Here is a 24,490-nt window from a genome sequence, read left to right on the forward strand (position 1 = left end):
AGAAGTGCTGAGCAAATAAAGGATGTTCTGTGTTTTAGCCTCGACAAAACAGTTCCTTGGCTCCTCTCCACAGACACTGCTCCAGTGAAAAAGGGTTTTAATGCAACAGTATCACCTCTCTAAGCAATCAGAGTGACCAACAGACTGAAGGAAGAGTCAAAGCAAGCAAACCTTTTTCTCAGTAAGTGGTGGTGAAGTCTGAGGATTATGGCTAAATGAGATAGGATTCAAATATCTGGAAAAGCAATTATTGTCTTACTTTGTCATGAAAGGCTCAGGACAACTGTGTGGGCTGCAGAAGTCATCTCTAAACCACCTTTCCAACCTGGTGTGTGGCATCTGTTTTCTTAGCACAACATTTTTAGAACAGAGCAACTTGAGAATGCAATGAGCAAGTGATAGCTCAGGGATGAGATTATAGAATGAATTCAGAAGTCTTGTCAGGGTCTAGGCACTGAGGTACAACTGAGAGACCAGTCAGTGCTTTTCTAGTGCTCCAGTTCAGGACCTGTGCTGACATAATTGTAATCCCATTGAATCCCAAACTATATGCCTACTAAAAAAACCCATGCTACTGTTGGCTCTGCTGTCACTCCTTACTAGTGTTTTTGAATAGAGACCTGGGCAGTCCCAAAATTACACCCCTAGGAAGATTCCACCATTATAGCCTAACCCATGTAAGGGGAAAAAGAACAAGGATGACAGAGATTTACAATCTGATGGTTTCAATATTAGTAGGAGTGCCTGAATGGCACAGTTGAAATTCTTTTGATGTCACACAGTTCCTCAAGGGCAATTGAGGAAAGCCACTTGGCACCTTGTGGCTTGAGGTAAGATTCCAGTACTAGGGCCAGTACAAAACAAATATTAATAATGGCAAAACAATGGCAAAACAAACCTGACAAGCTCAACAGCTTGTTGCACCCAAGGATATTTTCACTATCCATGAGCAATGCTCACACAGCATCAAGGCCTTTTCTGTTTCTCATCCCATCCCATCAGCAAGAGGGCTGGGCGTGCACAAGGAGATGGGATGGGACTCAGCCAGGACAGTTTACCTCAACTGACCCCAGGAATACCCTAGACCATATGCTCACGCTCAGCATGTAAATTTGGGGGAAGAAGCAGAGGGAATATTCAGAGTGCTTTCCTGCAGATACCTGAACACCTGCCTGACAATGGGGAGTGGATTTCTTGTTTTGCTTTGCTTGTAGGCATGGCTTTTACTTTGCTATTTAAACTGGCTTTATCCAAACCTAAGTGTTTTCTAACTTTTACCGTTCTGATTCTCTTCCCCACCTAATTAGGGAGGGGGAAAACTAAGCAAATGTCTGCTGCCATCTGGGATTAAACCATGACACTCTTAAATTTTTTCCAGTGGCAGCTGCTTAAAAAGAAGAGCTATTACCTATGAAAGTGCAACTTAAAACAACATTCCAGTTCTCTAAATCAAAATTTGCCTAGACGTGGTAGCAGAATCATTCTGAAAGTACTACAAGCTCTGAAACTGGAAATTAGATAAATTGAGCAAAAGAATTGTTTTTTTTTTTTTTAATAGGAATCCTATTCAACAAAAAGCAAAGTATTAGTTGCATTGGGAAAAACCTAATTTGCAGTTAAAAGGGTTTTTTAATATTAATGCATTATGGTTTTTCTCTTGTGATCTCACTTCATAAACCTCCAGGTGATGGGTGTGTGTCTCTCCATAAAGCCAGAATGCAAACTATTACTGTAGGTGAGTTCACAAGCATGGTGCATAGGTTTGCCATTTTTCCTTGTTTCTCAACAAGGGAAATAGCTGAATCCACCAAAAGAAGCTTGGTGGTACAGTTGGCAGGGACAAAAATTAAAAAAATAAAATTCAGCATCTACTCTCAGATGCAGCAATCACTGCATTGCTAAGCACAACAGAGATCTTCCTAACATATAAAATTAGTGAATTAGGATTTATCTCTTGGGACCCAATAGAGCAGGAGTTTAAAAAAAAAAATGTTCTAAAACACCATTGTTCATTGTTTTGACTTTATTGGGTAGCTGATACTTTCTAAAGATAAACATTAAAAAATACTATCCCAAAACAAAATTCCAATACTTTTAAGAATATACAGAGCTGTTGACACATTATAATTATAGGGATTTTTTTTTTTTTTTACTCCAATTTCTAAAAAGACTTCAAATTCTTACAGCAAAAGTATTTTCAAAGATAAATTTCAATGACTATTTTATGTAGAAAACCAAGTATTGGTTACTGTTTCATGTTGGCTTTTGAGAAGTTGATTGTGGATTGATTGCTGGACCCAGAAGAAACTGCTGGTGGGGGCAGCAAGGTCATTTTCATTTTCTTTTATCTACAGAGAAGAAAAAGACAATACAATATCATCTTTCAAAAGAAAATCTATTCTTTGCAATTTGTCACTCAGAGGTAATAATGGAGAAGGAGTGCTAGGAGCTGGAAAGAATGATTATTGCTCCCTCACTCAACTGAAGCTTTAGCCTTTAGTCCTCTCTATTAGAAAAGCTTTTCCCTTAGGACAGAGAAAAACAAATAGGATACTGCACTCTATTGCAGCTACTGATGCCCTAGATGAGGTTCACTGTAAGGTAGGTTTAAAAAGTGATACTATGAAATGTGGAAAAGTTAATTTCACCCTCCTACCACAGCAGGTTTGTTCCTGTCCCATATTAATTAGCACTAAGAATAGACTCATTTTATCTGAGGTACAAACTGGGGCTTTCTCTTCATCTGTTGGGAAATCATCTCTCAAACTAGCTGATCTTATTGTTGGTACACATTTGCACCCAAAACTTCAGCTAGGAATTTGGCATGCTTCCTGTCACTCACTGTTCCCCCAACCCATATTAATCAACTCCTCTGCTGTAGCAGACAACATTTCACTGCAGTTGGCATACAGCAGCAACATGGCTCGACTGTGCTTGCTGAAGGACTTGTCTAGTTTTTACCTTTTCCTGAAGCATTTCCTCTGCTTGTGAAACAGTTGGAGAGTGAGGTGCTGTTATTAGTCTTTGCTCCCAGCTGCCTCACCCCACTCATATGCTGCACTGCATGGATCTTTGCTTGGTTCTCATAAGAGACACTTCAACTCACCAAGGCAACAGAAAACTAACACAGAAAACAAAGCTAATTCATTTCTGCTCACAGAAAGATCTGCCAAGACCAGGGCATGCACAAGGACTGTCAATAACCAAGTTACACACTGTGAACACTGGAGACGAGGGAAGGGGAGATGCTGGGCTGCTCCTGTTAGCAGTGATGAGGTCACACTAATTCAAACACTGCTGGCACTGCTTGCAGCACCTTTATTCATGGAATCACAGAATTGTGTGGGTTGGAAGAAAGCTTAAAGGTCATCTAGTTCCAGCCCCTCTCCCATGGTCAGGGATGCCTTCCATTAAACCAAGATCCCCATCCAACGTGGCCTTTAACACTTGCAGAGATAGGACACCTACAAATTCTCTGGATAACCAGTTCCAGTTCCTTACCAACTTGACAGTAAAGAATTTCTTCCTAATATCTAATCTAAACATACTCTCTCTTTCAGTGTAATTCCATTCTACCTTGTCCAACTATTCCATGCCCTTGTAAAAAAAAAAATCCCTCTCCAGCTCTCTTATAGGCTTGCTTGAGATTCTGAAAGGCTGCTCTAAGGTCTTCCTGGAGGCATCTCTTTTTGTGAAAGCAGCTTTTGCAAAACAAATTTGTCAGCTTAATCCAAACAGCACATTTGTTGGGGGGTTATTGTCTGTAACACAGGGACATTAAATAATTTAATTTTTCACATCAAGCTGTTTGTAAATTTGTGAGTCAGTCATGCTTCATTTTATACTCCTCTTGCTAACTGAACTCGGGTTTTGTATGGGCCTTCATATCCATGTCTCAGTCTAATAGCTAAGCTTCATCAGTTTCTTTCAACTGAACTTTTAAAATAAGGTTCCAATCCAAATGAGATTCTCCCTGCCTGGGATGCCAGAACTTTTTGTTGAATTTACAGACACCAAGACAACTCTGCTTCTGAGAGGGCTTATTTCAGACAAGCCTGCCACCAGATAGACAGCCTGCTACCTGTTTTTTGTTGTTGTTGTTGTTGTTTGGGGTGTTTTTTTGTTTGTTTGTTTTTGGTGTTTTTTGCTTTTTTTTTTGTTGATATTTCAGAGAAGAATTAAGTAGTCTTTTCTAAGGAAAGGAGATGGTTACCTGCAACAGCCAAAACAGGGGGATGAGCCTGTTATTTTCGTGTGACTGGTGTTCCTGAGACCATGCCTGTATATGGTGCCCTCTTGACAGGAACAGGTTGACATACCTGCAATAAAATATTTTAAATCTTTCAGTATTTTGTCTTCTCTTGCAATTGCTAAGTGGACAAAATTGAAATAGAAGTCCTATGATAATCTGTCTTTCTATGAAATACATCCCAATAGTTTCATCTAACTTCTCTCTGGAAAAGTTCTCTTGCACTGGGATTAAACTGCTCAGATCTCAGCTTTCATCAAGAGCTGGGTGGCTAAATCTGCTCAACACTGTAACAATCTAATTCTATAACAATTTATTAAAGAAAGAACAACATGTTCCACTTCATTTTATGGATTGTTCTATTTGTTAGAGTATTCACATTTTCCAGTGATGTTATTAATACATCAGGTAAGAGAGGTAAATAAATATCAATGAAACAAAGCAAATTCTCTCTTGTGTAGATATCTATCACTCACTATTCCAGTTGCTGGCTGCAGGAGGCTGAGCTGGTTGAAAAAACACTTCTGAAGACATGCTGCAATTGATATTTGGGTTAAGGGAAAATTCTCTCTAGCTTTGATGGTAAATGGAAACTACTATGTTCATGGAAGTCTTTCAGAATTGTGTAATTATAAAATTTCTTATAAATTTCAGCTTAGTTTAGTTTTGATACTGTATTGTGTGTCTGAACCTGCAGGCAGTTCACTACATCCTGTGAAATTGTGGTCTTTGGAGGAAAGCGTCATTCAGCCACTTTTACATGCCCTTCTCAGTCCATCAGGACAACAGCGGAAAGAAATATACAGAATTATTTTGGGGGCATTTCACTGGGCCTTGTTTTACATGGATTCAGCTTTTAGACCCTGCAGTGAATCCCATTGATGCAGGTGGTGATTTTAAAATGTACTTACTCAGTGTGCTTTCGAAAATCCTATTCACAGTACGCTAAGGATGCAAAAGCATCATGGATGCTTACACAATAAATAGGCACTGAAAATCCAATCTTTATGTATTTGAAATATTTCTCTTTAAAAAATAGAACAGAACAAAAGCTTAAACAGAGCTATCTTGCTTGGCCCTGCAGTACCCTTTGCAGATGTTCTGTGTTAACACATTCTTGCTGGAACACAGAAAAATATTCAACACTCTGCAGGGTTTAGCTCAAAATATCCAATCCATGAAAGCATTAGAAAATTTTTTATTTCTTCCTTGGTGCAATATTTCTTCCTGCATATGAAATTTGGACTCTCTGATTTTCAGTGAAATCAGTGATGAAATGTAGCAGTTAGATTACTCAGAAGCAATACTTTGTCCACTTTTATTGCAAGTAGGACAAGATTATTTTTAAAAATACTCAGGCTTAGTTCATAAGCTGAACAGAGTACTGTAAGAGCAGGAACTAGTCCATGATATTTTTCTGTAAGATAAAGAGCAATAAAATTTGAGTCCTTACTTTCCGTTCCTCCCACCTTGGCATATTTTGATTAGTAAGGAAAATTACCATTGAATCCCCAAACTTCTTTTCCCAAGAGCTAGTTATCCTCATGTTGTATAAGGCATTACAGAGATTTATTCGTTTAATTAACCTGTTCCCGCTGCCTGACTCGTTTGTAGACATATGGAGGGAATGGTGGACGGGAGACATATTTGCCTTCTCCTGCTGTGACATTGAAAACTCCACCTTCATAAACCACTTTGCCTCTTGAAACTGTCACGACTGGAACTCCATGGCAGACCATTCCTTCAAATATATTGAAGTTATTTGCCTGGTGATGTGTCTTTGCAGATATTGTCCTGTGTTTGCAAAACAACACACAAAAATTACTATGATTCTTGCATTTGACTTCATTATAAAATTTTGATAAATTGATATAGCAACATTATTTAACTACAACCCTGTACAGTATATCATAGAGCAGCTGTAAAAATAGGATAGCGCAATAACATTTCATTGAACAGTAATTGCATTTGAAAAGAATGAAGAGGGAGTCAAAAGGACAGAACTCAGCAGCCTTTAAATGTAAAATTTTCCACTTCAAAAGAGATTAGTGGAAAAAAAATCAGGTTGTAATATTTTCTTTGGATAACATGATTTTATTTTGCCTTGTCAAGCAAATATCTATGCACAATTCAATCAGAAAATGCTCTGACCTTTTATTTGGAATGACTTGCAATTTCAAGTTTGAAAAGCATGGCTGCAATGTTTCACAGATTGAGTCTCACAAATAACATTTCATTGGAAAGTCAGTAGATGATAATGATTTTTGGTAATGCTTAGTGTGAGCTCGATTGATTTAATGACTGACAGTCCAAATATCTTAAGGTTGCTAAATAATAATGACATCACACTTCTACATACCTTTCCTCCAATGGTATTAAGTAAATTAGAACTTCAGACTTCAGTACTCATTTGAATGATTGTATTATTGCTTTTTGTACATATAGACCTCATTCTACATTATTTAAATTTTTCTAGACAATTTTTCCAACCCCAACTGGCTACTTTAAAGGCAGAGCCAATGCTAGAGCTGACATTACTATCTGGAAGTCCAGGCCGTGTATACTTCCTTTATTGTCTATTTTCCCTACTAAGCCACTTACTATATACTGTAATAACAGACTTTAAATTTCAGTAAATTATTTTATTAACTTCCTAGCTACAGATTATATATATCATTTAAAGAGTTTATATTTTTATTGTCATTTATAGTTTCTGAAAATAAAGAAGCTTCATGCTTTGGGCTACAAGTCGGGCTTTTTCCAGGATGGGTGCTCACAGAATCAAAAATCTATCATGCATATACTATAATGCATATACATGCATTCATATTATTCCAGAAACTACATCTGTCTGCAAAGGAATTATCAAAGTCAAAATAAATATGGAATATTAATAGATTAAAATATTTATCAAGCTGGAGAAGAATTTTTTTAAACTTTAGTCAATCCATATCAAAATGAAAAAACCACAAAAACCTGTATCTTATTTGAAGTATAGCCATTTTCAAAAACAATAATACTAAATATTCAAAAATATTACTTATAAAGAAGAAAAAAGAATTCATGGAGTGATTCTGAGTTTCCTTTCATATCATTCTGTTGAACTAAGTCCAATTGGTTCTGCTAAGGGCTACATTTAAATCTTGGTGGTAACTGACATTTCAATGGCTATATACGTAAATACCGTCTATGACCAGTCAACCCATAGGAGTAAAAACTTTACCTTATACAACACACCTTGGACAGAAAACCTATGCAAACCTGCTCCCCAATATCAGCATCACCTTACGTTGGGAAAATTCAAACCTCTCTTGTTTTCACTGGTCCTATCAAATGCTGTTGAACAAATTTATCCATGGTTGTTATTATAGCCCTATCAGGAGTTTCTGAACATATTCCTCTAGCTTATTGCATTACCCTTATGGGTCCAATTGCTAAAAACAGTAAGTAAGAACTACTGTAATATAATAATCTTTAGCATTCTCTGCGTATATATCCAATCAACTTGCACAATAGCACCAGGACATGAAAAGAAAAATGGAGAGGGTAATGTGAGGAAACACAAAAAAATAAGGCAAGATCCTTCATCAACATGTGAGCTGTTTAAATGGGCTAGAACAGGATCACTAAAGGTAACTATGTCTCAGAGGTATGTCCTTCATTTAAAGATACAAAATGAATGGAAGTTGGCACATTTTAAAGTAATATCCATTTGTACAGCTAAACCTTGCAAGAGGACAAAACACATTTCCAGAGCTTGCCTCAGCAACAAACCTCAATAGAATTCATTTGCAGTTCTTCTGTTGAAACAAGCTGTTGATCACACTGCCCTTTCTGAAGGTGAAGTGCATTTTCCCTGATGGAAATCACCAAAATTTGCTTGTGACTTAACCCTTTGACTTTGTCAATGTCAGTAAAAGTTTCAGGTAGCAAGCAAGCATGCAAATAGAACTAGATGTTTGGGTCTGAAGCTTGCAATTCAGCAACCTTATGCAAGACTGTTTATAGCTGTATCACCAATTTCAGTAGAAGTCAGCTTAGCAAAGTTCTGATGTTTATTCCCAGTTAACAGCAAAAGCAGTTGTAACCCAGTAATAATCTAAGAAACTAGGACTACCACCATAGTAGAGTACAACTTAACAGCTGCCTCCAGCATCCTAAGTGATACCTGACATAAGGGGTTACTCATCATGAAAACAGGTTCTGAGTCCAGGTTTCAAAAATTTGTACTGTATTTTTAAAATAAGACTTGTAAAATTATCTAATTCTGGTTATAAATTGCAGTGGCTCTTGTTTCAAACAACCCTTTCTCAAATGAAGGCTGAAATCAGAACAATTGTTTCAACATTTAAAAGAACATTTTCCTCTACAAAGAAGATACTCTTAACACATCAAATCCTAGATTGTTCTTACTCACATCAGTGTTTCCATGCAGTTCACTTCAGCTGCTTTTGATACATCTGGTTTGCAGAGCAATTTGAAGCTATTAATATATACATTGCCATTCCTCTAGTACCAAAGAGGAAGACATGCTTCTGAAATTGTCTTTTTCACCACCATAATTTTGTCCAACTAATTTAGAGTCAAAGTGTAATTTAGTCTGAGAACAGCTGACAGATTTGCTCTAACTGTGTGAGGATTCAGTGACTAGTAGTACTGTATTTATTTATGCTCTATGTGAGAAAGGACTTTACAGCCACTCCTAGAGTATTGTAACTAAATAAACTACAGACTGCAGCTTGAAACTTGAAAAAGAGCAGCAGCTTAGACTAGTGCAGCAATAGGTAGGGTTAATTTCAAGACTACACAGGTAGTCAGCTCAAGTTATGAGCTAAAACTTTGTTAAGGTATTAGAAGGACCAGTTTTAATCTCGACAAGCACGTCTATGCTTCAGAGACTGAAACAGTGAACACTGAGTTACAGTTGGGCAGGAGGGGGACATGGATGAAGGGAAACCATTAGATATTAGATTGATCTTATACCTTTCATAATGCATAGGACATGAAGCTACATCAGCTCTAGAACCAAAACTTTGACTATCATAAATATCGTCCTTTTAATTTTCAAGGTCACATAAGTAAGCAAATTAAGAATTTAACTACATTCAATGGAAATGGCTACATACCTCACCCAGATTTCTTTAAAAAGTTCAGAGACAGGAATATGAAGGAATGCTGTAGATGACAACCCTCAGGCAAGAATAGCCTGTTCAACATTTCAGTAAAGGGAGGTCACCTATTTTATAATCAATTAATTACCTAATTTAAAACATAGTAATAAAGTCTGTAATTGAAAACAGCTGGTTGTTGACAACTGCCAAAGAAAACAAGTTTATGTAGGAGTGAGTATCTGAGCTGTAAGTAACCTCTCTCAATGCTTATAGTGCAGTATCTCTGAGCTTTTCAGAGCTGGAGGCAGGTGAGAAATGCCACTTTGCTGGGGATAGTGTCAGTGTTTGTGAGTTGCCTCTTCTCACCACTTACAGATGCCTTTGAACTCTACATATAGTTAACCCGCTTTTCTAAAATCTAGAAAAAAATAAGTCTTTCACCTTTCTGTGATTTCTGAGTCACCACTCATTTATAATGATAATTAAGAGTTTTATTTAAAAAAAAGCAAAGAACAGGAAAAAGAAAATAGAGGAAATATAAGAAAGTCTTAAAATCTATATGTAAAAATCCTAGCTATAAGTCTATAATGTGGATTAGAAACCTCATGACCTACTTTATATTGAGGAATTGCAGTAACTGCATATGTAAAAATACGCAGGCAGCTATTTGTAAAGTTGTGCTCCTAGCGTCTTAAAAAATATCTTCAATAAAATTACTTTTGAGTAGTCATATGCATTGAGAAGATTTGTAGATAAAAAGAGATGCAAGAAGAGGCAGGAAGTTGATGTTTGGGAACTTCAGATGAAAGTGACTTATCTGAAGAAATGGGATATTTATTTCATGTAATCATGTCTCCTAAAACTCATCATTTTAAGGGGGGTAGACAATGACAACAAAATAATTTTTTTATTATGGTAAGTAGCTCATTTGTCAACATATTATCCAGTCTGGTCCTACCAATTGTTCCAAGCTTCCAAGAACAGAAGTGAACATTTGTGAAAAACTGTGGGCAGAAGAGAAGCAGTAATGATAAAACAGCTTGCAGAAAAGCATACAAAGAGAACGCAAATTAGTCTACTCAATGACTAGAGAATATCTTTACAAGTGAGAAGTGTTTACAAGGGGAAAAAAGTCAAAATTATGTAAGGAGAAAAAAAGAATTATTTAATTTTTTGGGTAACATTTCTGAGATTCGCTTCTCTGAGGAGAAGTGATATTTTAGAGACTGCAACTTACTAGGGAAACAAACATCAAGCACTCTCAGAGAGGCTTATCTTGTTACAGGTCACAGAACCAGTGTCACTGAGGTTGGGAATCATCTCTGGAGATCATCTATTCCAAGCCCTCTGTTCTGATCAGGGTCAGTCAAAGTAGGCTTTTCAGGGCTATGTTAGACTGGGTTTTAAGTGCCTCCAAAGATGGAGATCAACAATCTCTATGGACAATCTGTGCCAGTGTTTGATCACTATCACAGAAAAACAGTATTATTTATCATGCTGAAATAGAATTTCCTATATTTTAATTTGTGCCTATTGTTTCATTCTCCCCATTTTCTTAATTTGAGATAAGATGTCTTTAGCAGGATTCTGATGAATTAGTGTACATTCATGCATGCACACCGCTTTCACTTGTGCAGAAGAACATGGGGCTATTGAAAATGCCAGAACATACTTGTCCTATACATAGATATTTGTATGCCACATTATTTCATTTTGTCTCATTGTGATTAGATGCAGTCATCCATATATTCAGTATTCAAAATTATGCTCATTCATCAAAAGAGTAAGACAGTTACAGCATTATTTATTCTAATCCTCTGCTAACATCTTGGTTTCTTCCTCTCTTGTGTTACTAAAAATTACAGGCAGTTACTTGGCAGAGTGCTTAAACATTGTAACGTCCCCACTTAAGCCTCTGAGGCTGAAGACTTGACTACAAATGAGATGGACATAGGCTACAGATTTTGGTCCTAAGAAACACAAAAGATCTAGCCATGAACATATCTGCATGGAAACAAAGGCACTGAGGGAACATATGCCAGAGACTGGGGAACTCCAGCATTTTGCTGATTCATATCCAGTCACTCTTTCCCTTAAAATGAAAAAAATACTAGAAACTAGAAAACACATCTTCCTCTGTCATTTCAGGCAGGTAGATTACATAGTGACCTGTCTTTTTCCTCCCTTCTGTCCCCACTAAAGGCTTCCCACACCTCCTGCAGGTCAGGGGTCCCACTCTGGCAGCTGTACTGAGGCTGCAGCCACCACTGCCCTGCTCAGGGCTTGAGCCCAGCTCCACCAGCACATGTGGGGCACATGCTGGGCCTGCCAAAGCGGGCCACTCCAGCAAAGCCCAAAGAGGATAGTGCTACCTGCACAGCCAGCTCTGCCTTTGCAATCAGAAGTATCTAACTTCTCAGCTATATTTAATGAGGGAAAAACCCTGGGGAGTGTGGCTTCTCAATATGCATGTTGTTATAAGGAAGTGGCTGGACTTAGAAAGTTAAACTCTATTTGAGACAGGTTTTTTATCCTTATGGGTGTTTGATCTTGCCTTTGGGACCTGATCCAGAGTTTACTTGCAAGGCTCCGACAGGCTACAGTGAATTAATTGAGCTCTAATATCTGCTGGGAGCTGGATGTCTCTTTACAAGATCTTTAGGACCTTCTGCCCCTACTTTACAAGGGATGCTCAGCTCTTTTCATTGCCTGAATTTGGTACTGCAGTATTTAGATTCCTTGCTGAGCATTTCTGAAAGAAACCCTAGAGATTTTATACTCTTGCTTGCTTTCAACAGCTAAAGGCATCAGCTATAGAGGACACTTACTTGCTGACGGGTGAAATTCCCTTTCCCTTACTTTGCTTTTGCCTCCTGAAAAAGCCTTTACATTTGCTTTTGTCTCACAGACTTGGGGCTTTTATATTATTTGTGTGCAGCCACAAAAGGAGTCAGTGAACAATCTTGATCAAAGCACAGATTAAAATAAGATGGTACAGTGAGTACACATTTGCTGCCTACATGCATTTTCCCAAGAAGCTTTCACAGAACAATCCTGTATGCACAGATGCTGAGGGTGTTGAGGTCTGCAATATGATATTTGGTAGCACATGGCTTGCAATAAACCAACCGATCCCTTTTGTATTTTTGTGGTTTTTAATGAATGGAATAAGTATAAGGAATCTAACAAAAACACCTACTTTAGCAAGACTCACAACCCATCTTTTGCAATGCAGTTTTTCTAACCAATTTGTACATTTAATGTTTTCTTCCCAATAATGCTTGCTGTCATGTAGACCTGCTAAAATCAATATTCAGATGCTTTTAAACACAGTAGCAAATATTATATCTGTTGATATAGTATTTTCTGCACAAATTACCAGAAAATGTTACAGAAATAGGCCAGTCAATGAAGCTGACACTTGAAAGCTTCAGCTAGAGCAGCAGAGTGCTGGAAGCAGAACGTTAAATTGCAATTGTTCCCAGTTTGCAGAGCCATCACATTGAATTCACTAGGGTTTTGTAACCTAGAAAGGGAAAATCCTGAGTGCTCAGATAGTACCTGATGTTATTGTGCAATGATGTGGGTGGGGAAATGCAGCTGATTTTGCGGGGATAAAGTTTTTGTATGAAAGAGCTGCACTACCTTTCTAAATGACTCTAGAATCTTCTGTATAGACTTCCTCTGACAGGTAGTGATAAGATCAATTCCTCAAAGCAATACTTCAGCAATTTTCTAAGTCATTAGGGTGGTATCAATCAGAATTTTAAGACTACAGCAAAACAACCTCAAACCAGAACTGGAAAATTGCACTTCCCTCTTGCAAGACTTATAGTTGCAAACAAGATAAAAAGTCATGCACAAAAGAGGAAGAACTTAGCAAGAAAGAGGAACAAGCCTATTGTGAAACTGAAAATCACTCCCCAGAATCAACGAAGCATAGGAATGCTTTGTGTAACATCTTAAATGGCTTTGTGTAACAACTTAAATGGCTGAAATGCATTAGCCAGATCACTTTTTTCTGCTGGTCTGTTTATGCCCTCTTCAGGATTTGTAGTGAAATTAATAGACAAGTTCCAGTGAGATTTATTTATACTTTCTCATATAGTTCACAAAATTGTATCTGCAGAGATCCTGTTCCCAGCAAACCCAAATGGATTAACAATTGGAACAGTACCAGATCAGGAAGAAAAATATTGGCTGCACTTAAAATAAGCTTGCTCAATAAGAAAATACAATTTAAATGTTTAAAAAATACTTTAAAAAAATCTGCACCTTCACAGACAAAGAGGGTGAAAAGGCAATTAGAGCACTCAGGAGAGAGTGAAGGGAAGCAGAAGAAATGTTTGAGAAGCAAAAAAAAAAAAAAAAAAAAAAAAAAAATTACAGGAGATGACAAAGCACCTTGAGAAGATTGTCAGAACTCTGCTATCCCTCTAGATTCATTTGTCCCCAGGCACAGCAGAAGAGAGCTCAGAAAACAATCCTTCAGGGGTTTTTTAAATCAGAGTCCGTAGCTACACTGTCCTGAAATAGCTCAGTGCTGGTATCTCAAAATATGCCTGCTCAACATGCCAGAAGGCATAATGCACATGAAAATCTCCCTGACCAAGCACTGGGCAAGCCTCTATATTTATTTGGGTTGTTGTCACTCCTGAAACTTCTTTTGCTGGTGCTGTCACTTTTTTTGTGGGACTTCTGAATAGCAGCTTCCATATCCTCAAAAGTTGTAGCTTAAAACACAGAAGACTTCACACTTTCACACGTTTTTGGTACTCATTAATATACTGAAATGAGTGAAAATTCTGTATCAAAAATCAAAAAACAAGAAGATTGGTCAAAAGACTTTTGTTTGTGTAAGGTAAAGCTAGGACTGGGGAGAGGGTGTGGAGCATGTTATCTATTTGGCTACCAAAATCAGACATGTCCAGTTATGTTTCAGAACTTTCCTACAGCATGAACAGAGTATTCAACTTTTTTCTTCTCAAAAATCAAAGGGTGAAAGCACAGTTGTATGGTCACAACTGAGCTGAGCCCATGAAGAAAACCACCACCCCAGAACACCTCCTGACCTGCTGCTGCGGTGTGCACGGGTGGTCAGAGGTAGGGCTTGGCTGCTAGAGTACCTGCAGGCCTGAGTTACCCTGCACTGGAACTGTGGAGATGCACTCACAGAGCTCGTAGGCACCTCAGCTGAGAGACAACTCCCCAGGAGACCTGGCTCTGTGACAGACAGCCCTCAGACCATTTCTAGGCAGTTTAAACAAGACCAGGATGGGCATAAGAGCCAGAACAAGACTTAAGACATAATTCCTGAAATATTTATAGAGTCCTGACTGTGGAGTTGGCTGATGGTGTGAGGACAGGAATCAGCTGTAATGCACAGTAGGCTGTGTGAGTTGAGGTTCCTAGAAAGACACTTTGTGCCCTTTCTAGCAAAAATATACCACGTATCAAGTCATGCGGGGTGAGACACCAGGACACTGTTTGTGCATCTGTCAGTGCAACAAGCTCTATTCTAGCAGAATTATAGTGCACACAATCAGAAAACTCCTTGAAAAAAAGCATAAGCATGAAAAGATTGAGCTTCAGAAGTAAGTTCAATCCACCTTTGAACAGGTTTTAAGTGGCTCTAAGTTTAAACCACAAGTTTGTCACAGGTCATACTGCAGCAGGCTCTTCTCTCTGCCCTTTGCAGTGAAGGAATTCAAACACACTCCAGCACTAAAAAGAGTTGCTCTGAAATCCCAAAGGAGTTATTTTTACTCTCAGGATACCAAGCCCTCGTTGCATAATGTAAAGAGTTTTTAATTTTTGCACTTGGTCAGCAATCAGAGAGAATGCTTTTTAATCCATCTAGAGATCAAAGATCTCTCCTTACATACACTATTGTGGGAGAAAAAACCCTTTAATTAATTCACACGAGGTGCTATATAAAACCACCATAACCTCAGCTGAAGGCTTATCATTGTACAAAGGCTTTGTGCTGCTTTTTTCCTGCAGAAAGGCTGGAAGCAGGGGAGGCAGGGGGGTGGGTAGGGAGAACAACTTCCCATGCATACCTTGTAGCTTTAGGATCCCAAATTACAATGTCAGCATCAGAGCCCACAGCAATTCTTCCCTTCTTTGGGTAAAGGTTAAAGATTTTTGCTGCATTTGTGCTGGTAACAGCTACAAATCTGTTTTCATCCATTTTTCCACTGTGCTGCAAAACAGTACACAAAAGCAAACTTACTACTTTTTTAAACAAGGAATGAAAAAATGTTCTTCTAGTTGAAAAATTAGGATGAGTGACATCCATATGTTCTTTTAAATATCATACAGAAGAATTTAGAAGCAAAAGTAACTACTTGTTTCAGATGCCCATAATCAATGTACTTTCACTAAATGCAGTAACTTTATCTTATTTTATCACATAGCAAAGAGGAAAAAAAAGACAACTTTAAACCAAACACTGTGGATCCAACCTCAGGTCAACTAAAATCAAATGTTTTAGCTTGCTTTAAATTTGTAGTCCTGCTCAGCAATTTCCTCAGGAAATGTAACATTTCTCAAGTATTTTCGTTTTGAAAATGGTGACACAGTATCAAGGGGAGCCTAGAAGGTGATAACGGCAAGGCAAGGTACAATGTGTAATATAGGAAAACTGATTTGTAGATTTCTTTAGAAATGACACAGACTATAGCAGTGATCATCAAATGCTGCAATCAAATAATATAAAAACAATTTTTGCTCATGTGACATTTCATCAAAATAGAAAGTAACAATGGATATACATGTGTTCTGAGACTGTCCACTGTAACTAATTTAATCCAGCTTCCATGACTGTTGTTAGTTTGGAAAGCCACCTACACTGGCAGTAATATTGTGCACAGGTCAGTCTGGGAATCACAATATCTTAAAAACATGTTTATGGTGTCCTGTGAGCAGTCATCTGAGAAGAAAAGTATAAACAAAATGGTGAACACTGCTATTCTAATTAATGCTGTGTGAGAAGAGAGGGAAGCTATTAGAACAAACTCACACAGCTGTATAATATTTTACAAATGAAAAAAAGGGAAGATCTTATCAATTGAAGAACTTTTAAGAAATAATCTTGCCCAACAGGATGCACTGTTCAAAAGCAGCACTGATGAACACATTCATGCCTCAGTTTCATATGAACCACACATAGATTTCTGTTTACACCATAAGAGATCTCACTAGAACTGTACCACAGGCAAGTATAGGCACAAGTGTGTGTGTTTCGTACATACTAACTGGAGCTGAATCCCAAATACAGATAAAAAAGATATCACAAACCACATTTTTACCAAGGGTGTGAGGTAGGTAATTATACTGTGACAAATGAATATGCTTCACAGTGCATTATCAACGTGACTTCACTACTGCAAGAGAACTTCAATAGAACTAGAGCTTCCAGAACATAACAGTTTTGCATTAGCCAGAGCAATCATAACACCTAATATTCAGCAGCTTCCTTGAGAGATTTCCTTAACTACCCTCTCATCAGACATTGTCTGAAAAGCACCGACCTTCTGACACTACCTTATGTTGGTATGAGAAGCTGAAGTCAGTGGGACTTGAAGTTGCTCATTTCAATTTATCACATTAGAGAAGCATTTCTTAAAACAAAAATTAGAAGTTGACAGGCACACCACTGTGCAAATTCCTCCAATGGCTAAACTGGAGAGAGATCAAAAAGGAAAAAATACACAGCTGATAGAGTTGAAACTGTAGGCACCTCTTTTATTGTCATGTCACGAATTGAAAAAAATTCTTCAAGGGAATATACTTGCAGTACCACTGAAACAATAGCAATCCTTTACTGCTAAAAAACAGAAATGATTCTTTAGTGAAATACTTTAAACACTAAGAATCTTCTTCCATGAGCATAAAGTGAGAGCTAATGAGGACTGTTATAGTTTTCAATTGAATGAGTTATCTTATGATGAACACACTTGATAAAACTGAAGAGTTAATACCTGTTGAGAGATAATGTTTTGTGGGAGAAATCAATTACCTCTATGTTTGGACATTTTGATATACTTACAACGCCTTTTTCCCATATGACTGACATCCTATCCTCCACACCATTCACTCCATTAGGGATTTTTGTGAAGTCATCTTTGCCCAGAGCTTTCTGGCATATGTCAAAGGTGCAATTGTCTGTCCCTGTCACAGATAGGTCACCACTGCAGAGAAACAAAGTTCATTATGAATCAGTGCACATACCAGACACTACCACAGAGGAAAACCTGTTGTAAGGCTGGGTAGATCAAGACATCCATCCTTCAAGAAAAAAACTGATATGCCCTGCCAGCCTGTCCTCAGTCCCATCCTCCAAGACTGGCTCCACAGTAACAGCTAGCTGCCCTATGAAGCAGGTTCCTCTTCAGAAACCTCTCAGAAGAAAACAAGCACCAACACTGACTCTAACTCTGGGTATGTCAAAGACATCCCACAAATGGAAGACTGTCCACTTCACCTACAGCAAGCAGCTTGGTTTCATCCTCACTTTGGGCAATTTTAGTCTGTGTCACTCCATATGACCTCTGAAATTACTATGGATCTACACAACAGCCTGTGTTCAGGAATACCTTTACAGGCTCTTCTATCAAATTCAACCCTTTTGTGGAGTTAACCTTTACTGGTAATGAAATACCAGCAAACCACATATCTTGTTAAGTGTAGATATCCTAAAGATACTTCTTTTTCTACATCCTTCTGAAGTAGACAATCTGAAGTGAATACCTTGTATCTACCTTCAGAAGTTAGCAGGCTTAGTTTTATGCAGCATTTGAATTTCAAGCAAAATAGGCAGCTGACAACAAACCCCAGAAAATCTAGCTGTGACCTCACCTTTTACACATTTCCCACTGACTTACAGTCTGGCTTCCTGGTCATGTTACAATTTTTGCTGTGGTATGAGCAAGGCAAAGCTTATTGAATAAAATCATATGTGGACAGAAGATCATAAGAGTTCAAAGAAATAAAAGACGAAAAGAAAAATTATTTTCATCTGTGATTTCACCCTCCATTTCTCCTTTCTGATAATGTAGCATTCTGTACTTAGAAAATCTCCAGAGCATCAGCCTGCTATTATGTAATCCTGACAAAATTTGCTGTACATTTGGGTATCAGTGGTCAATGTTTGTTCATCTGCTTACTTGGCCAGTAAGTTCATGAGGAAACCAGGAGTAGATGGATCTGGTCTCAGTGGGGGTCCCATCACATATGCTGCAGCATGAGCCCAGTCTTTATTCCAGTAGTTGGTGCCATCAGTGCCAAGGCTTGCAGCAATAGGCTCCCCATAAACCACCTTTCCTGAAAAATGTAAAGCAAAATTATCATCATCAAACAACATAAAAATGCATAACTTGTATTTCCTCTGCTAAGGATGTTTTTGGTGGCAATGAATTGAAATTTGAATGAGTGTTTCAAATTAAACACCTACATATGGAAGGGCATAATAAACTAAGCTATAACACAGCATCTTTGTTCTGAATTTTCTGCTAGTGATTTCAAAATATATTTCCTCCTAAGAACATTGCTTGGGCAAGTTTTTTAATTAAATTGTTGACAGATATACTATAATGGGTTTTACACATTGTTTACTAGGAATGTGACTGAGATTTCAAAAGAAAAGCAGTCCTCAGTTGCATTAATTATGTTTAAGATTCATATACTTGGTAGCACCTGTTTGGTGCTCTGAAATTACTGACTACATAACAGTGTAAGTTAATATATACAGCATACAGACTTTGCAAGGTGGCACTTTTAATTGTCAGGCTATAATTATGCCAGGAAGAACAATATGGCAGGAGACATAAACCAGAAAGTATAGAAAGATTTCCCAAATCAAAAACTATAAATAACTTAATTTAAAAAGTTATCTCCCAAATTTTAATCTTTTATCCCTTGCTGCACAGTATCCTATTTTCCTCAGAAGAGGAAACACCAATCCAGACTGGCTGTTAACCTTTGGACAGAGCTAGCATATTTTAACTACTTTTTTCTCCTGGGAAACATGGATTTGAAACTCATCAGAACAAGATGTTTCACTCCCTGAGAGAGTGGTGCACATACTTTGCAGTTCTGCAGCTGACAAGTGGAAATGTCTCCAACTGCAATGGTCACTAAAGAACCAGAATAAGCTGGGACCTCCTACACCCATCCAGAGGCCACTTAGTGTTGATTAAATGCAGCCTCTGCTGGGTCCCAGCAAGAGCCTTCTCCCTCCCCTGATCCTACAGACAGTGGGTACTTTGCATTGTATGCCAGATTTCACTTCAGGCACAGTTTTAATGGAACCATCGCTGCATTGCCCCAGCAAGGCCACAGCTGGTGATTGCTCAGTCATACAACATTGTGACCGTTCTCTGACTTTCTGAGTGCAAGTCATGAGTGCAGTCATGGTACTGTGGGAAAACAAAAAGCAAAGCTTTGCAGATCCCTCTCTGTACATTAAACTGCTACTGCTGTGAGCTACTGGATTATAACACCTGCACTGGCATAGGTAGCTACTGAGGAGCTCAGTTATTTTCAAAATACATTTCTCATTGCAGTAGTACTATTCCTGAAATCTTTGGTGCCAGATTTGCTAAAAAGCTTCATACAACTTTATCTCTACATGGTGTCAAGGTCTGCTTTGGTGTTACTGTATTGTACATTTATTCCAAGTAGTACCTAGTACAACTTCATCCACAGACTAAGGACTCCCTATTAGTATTACTAATTTGCTACAACCACCTCAGCATACTCCGACAAACTCAGTGTGCTTGTCTCATATTGGCTTGGAGCAGTCTAAGTTCTCAGTCCCACTTATTTACATATTTTAGATTGTATAGATTAATACTTGAACTCAGTGGGAGACCACCATTTTTTAGACTTGAAAAAACTTTGGCAGTTATTTACTGTTTTTTTACATTTTTGGAGGAACTCAAAAGCACCGACTATGAGGCCATGCATGGAAGTCATGTGACCACTCATTGATGGGAACATTTGAGCAGATTAGTGTTTTCTTAATTCAGAGCTGAATGATGAAACCTAAGAAGAGATATGGATAAAACCAGGAGAATGGATGAAATCAGGATGAAACCTGATTCACCTTAGCTCAAGGTCTTCCCTGACTCTTGCAGGAACCCTTGGCCTTCCCTGGCCAACTCCAAATATTGTATTTGAGGGTAGGCTGCCACCAATCTAGATGTATATAGAGAAGGTCTGGTATATATAACTAATCTATCGTATTTACCTATTAGTCTTTTGACATATTTTTCAATATCAAAGCTACCAGAAAGGAGAGGGAAAGGGAATTGTGGTTTGTGCCTCTCCTACTGCATTTAAACAAGCTGAAGAAGCTTTCATCCAAAGTAAACCTGAGCTAGGAAACATTAGGACATAGCTACAAATTATTAAAATTAAAATTACAAGGAAAGACTTTTTTTTTGCTCAATAAATTCTTCAGAGGATAATAGGAAAATAATTTTCTCATCATGGTTTCACCACATGAAAGTGAAAAGAAGTTTCTAAGCTCACAGTTGGATATACTGAACTGATTCTAACTCATGTACCATAGCTGATGACAGTATTTCTGCAGTCAGAGTTTGAGCTGTCCAACTCCCTTTGTTCCCATGAGTGGGGAGAAGTAGAAGTTATTCCCTCAAGTGATTTTGAGTCTGAGCACTGCAGTTTCAACAGACTACCTCTGGACAGTTCTGCTGAATGTGCAATTTCGTGCATTTCACTTGGGCATGACTAGCCAGCCTGAAGGATACAATAATATCAAGATTTTGCTTTAAACTGAGTAAAAAGGAAATTCTGCACTAAGGCTCTTTCAGCTGAACTGGCAACAAGGAAATTCTGCATTAAGGCTCTTCTAGCTTGATTGATTTCTGCCTATAGGCATAGAAGTGAAGTAATGCAGTAATAAATCATGTCTTTCAAATTGTTATATTTCCCAGCATTCAATTAAAATAGGAACCACTAAGTGTTCTGCTGTTTGGTGTTCCTGACACCTCTGAGCAGCTGGTAAACAGCTGTGTATTTGGTGACTTTTTTTCAGATGCCCTAATTGGCTAGCCAGAGCTATATTTAATAGATTACTTTATCAAAAAGAAGAGCATTCAACTGTTATTTTTGTACCACCTACCAGAACTCAAAAAGAGTTGCAATACTGATAAACATCAACTAACATTTACAGATTTGAAAAACTGGTCCATATGTTCTTATTCTAGTAGAAGTTTTAGAAGCACTTAAGATAGGGTCATATGGGGCAAAGATGTTCACAAGCTGTGCTCTGAAAGGAGCAGAACTGCAAGGCAAGGTTTACTGAATCAGGGATAGTATTGCATCCATTAGGCTATATACAGCCTGGACCTGAGATGTCCTGCATGAGACAGCTAAAAAGATGACATTTTTAGTTGCATTCCTATGCTCAGAATCAGCTTGAGAGTTTGTATTCCCTCAGCAATGGGCATGCCTTTCCTCTCACTGAGAAGAGACAAAACCCGTGACTGTTGGTAGGAAGCAATCTTGTAAGCCTAAGTAAGCTTCTTACAATCTGGCCAAGGACATCTATTTCTATGCACTTTTTTTGAAAGGAGAAACTTTTATAAAAAATTACTTTTTCAGTAAGATTGTGCTCTCCAGGTTTCCATTATAAAGTCCCATTTCCTGGCTATAGCATCACATTAAATGAGGAAAGGGACATGATTTTAATCATCACACTGGATGATCTTTAAGGTCCCTTCCAACCCAAACCACTCTATGATTCTATGGTCTCCAGCTGTAGCTGAGATTTAGCTTAGATTGAAAGCATTTTTCAGGAGGACACAGTATAAATCATGTACCCCTAAATCACATTTTATTAGCCTTGCTCTCTCCACAAGCATTTCGGGTGGCAGGAGTGGGAGACAAGGCCATATTAATTTTCCCCAGTAAGTTCACATCAGGTAATCCTCATAAGGAGAAGGAGCTGCACTGCCTGACATGAGAGCTCTTGAGCCTTTTATTCTCACTGGAGGGAAGATTTTACACAATAACAGGAAGAGAATGCCTTTTGTCTTCCCACTTAAGGGAATGAGAGTGTCATGCACACAAATATATCAAACTGCCCTTCTGTAGAAGAATACAATTCCTCTATCTACTCTGTCAAGATTCAAGGCCATATTTTGCACTGGCATGAAGAAACAGCCCACGGAGACAAGCAAGGACAGAAGTGCTGTCACACCTGTCACACACTGCTATTCTCACAGAGGTGCTGTCTTTGATCCTCTCAGTGAAGAACTGATGAACCATTGCTTTTGACAAACAGGTTGATAGGACCCCCCAAAAATAACAGTATGGGGACATGAGTTAGCCTGTCCCTCTCCAACATAGTCACAATTGGAATTTTGGATTCCCTGTTGAATATTCAGCAGCTATTACAGATGTACATGAAAAACATGCTGCTATAATCTGGAGGCTTCCTTCCTTGAGCGTTGTTGCTGGAGATCAGATCAGACATAGATGGTGAACTCTGGCACGTAAGAGAGAAGGAAAGACTTCTGCTCACCTCCTTCTCTTAAATTTGCTTAATCTAGAATAAGAACTGCTGTTCCTTTACACTGTGTATGACTGATTGTAACCTTCAAGGTCTGAGCCATAGCTCACTGAAGACAACAGAATTATACCTACTGTCTTGAGCAAGCTCTATCTGGCCTTCAGCCTCTAATATTAACTCTCACCTTGTATAGCTAAATGAGTGACAAGGAAGAGTTGGGCTCTGACTTACATTTTTGACTAAGAAAATCATTATCCCATAGAATTTGAGAAGCAATGCAATTGCAATTCAATTCTGGTATCACACTGTCAACCAGAAAATAGATTTCACTCACTGAAGATCCATTTTTCCCCTTCTGAGGGTCAGTGATAGAATTGGAAGGGCTATCAATCTTCCTGTGACATGAGCAAGGATGAATATGCACACACACTTTGTATTTCATGCTAAGTGAAGGAACATGAAAAAATTCACAATTGTAACTAGCAGGAAGACACGGAGAAATGATATTGAAAAGATGCATAAACTGTTTTAGAGTAAATATTACAAATGATTGAGAGGCTTCCAGTATTTAAGAGTATACACAACTTTCACATTTAGAGTAGTTTTTAACCTGTCCAAATTGAATGTCTTTCATCAAAATACTTGAGTTTTATTTATGTCATTCATACAATACTTTGATAATATATTTTTTTTTTGTCTGGAACTCCTTGCTTTTTATTACCACTCTTTACTGAAAAATGAAAAATAACTTCTACTGAAACCAACAGTACTGAATTTCCAATTACCAAAATTCATACCGATCATTCTCATTAAAAACTACAATTCTTGTAACTACCTTTGTGGTACTCTAGTTATCTCTTGAAATTTCTTAATCAAACTTAGATTTCTTTTTTCTAAACAGTATACTTCTATGCAGATCAATATGAATTATGAAAATATGTTATATGTTGCTGTGCACAAAGGGAAGCATTGATGAATCTGACTGCAGCAGCCCAGGAAGCCATAAAATACAATTTGCTCCACCATGTGCATCAATTTCCCCAATTTTTTTCTTTGTACATATTGAAAAAGCATACATCTATCCTCAGTAACCAAACTGGCACTGCAGACTTCTTACAACTCACGCCTAATCAATGTTTTACAGTATTTACTGTCAGCATAAAATTCTTTACTTGAACAGTGTATTATAAAACACTGGCTTAGGTCTTCACAGCCAGTTTTTCATCTTTAATCTGGGTATTTTACTGTTGTCCTAACTTCTTGTAGTTAATGTTCACATGATGCCTGTGAATGTACAACCAACAGATGGATATAATCCACATTCCTGGCAGCACTGGCATCTAGTGGAGGAATCCAACATAGCACAGTACAAAAAGATGTGCCAATAAAATATATTCTGGTAAGTTCTTTTACAAACTTGAATTACTGTTGAAACTTACTAGAAGCCATGGTCATACATACTGTGCATAAACATATCCATCTATATTAGTACAATGACATCACACTGTGTTGATTTATCATGATCTCATTCTCTACATTTTAATATTAATAAAATACTCCCCCTGTGTGGGCATTATCTAAAGAAAA

General features: G+C 37.9%; 1 protein-coding gene across 1 annotated transcript in view; it reads right to left on the bottom strand.

The window, feature by feature from the left end:
- Positions 1-2,005: 2,005 nt before the first annotated feature.
- Positions 2,006-24,490, bottom strand: part of DPYS (dihydropyrimidinase) — a 30,420-nt gene continuing 7,935 nt past the window's right edge. Inside the window, exons 5-10 of the mRNA XM_030266540.4 lie at positions 18,531-18,687; positions 17,414-17,555; positions 15,423-15,565; positions 5,836-6,043; positions 4,214-4,319; positions 2,006-2,348 (exon numbers count right to left, since the gene is read on the bottom strand). Coding sequence (XP_030122400.4) covers positions 4,245-4,319; positions 5,836-6,043; positions 15,423-15,565; positions 17,414-17,555; positions 18,531-18,687 — 725 coding nt within the window. The 3' untranslated portion in view covers positions 2,006-2,348; positions 4,214-4,244. The remainder of the gene's footprint in view (positions 2,349-4,213; positions 4,320-5,835; positions 6,044-15,422; positions 15,566-17,413; positions 17,556-18,530; positions 18,688-24,490) is intronic.

The sequence above is a fragment of the Taeniopygia guttata genome, chromosome 2 (genome assembly GCF_048771995.1).
Source record: "Taeniopygia guttata chromosome 2, bTaeGut7.mat, whole genome shotgun sequence".
In the NCBI taxonomy this organism is placed as follows: Eukaryota; Metazoa; Chordata; class Aves; order Passeriformes; family Estrildidae; genus Taeniopygia; species Taeniopygia guttata.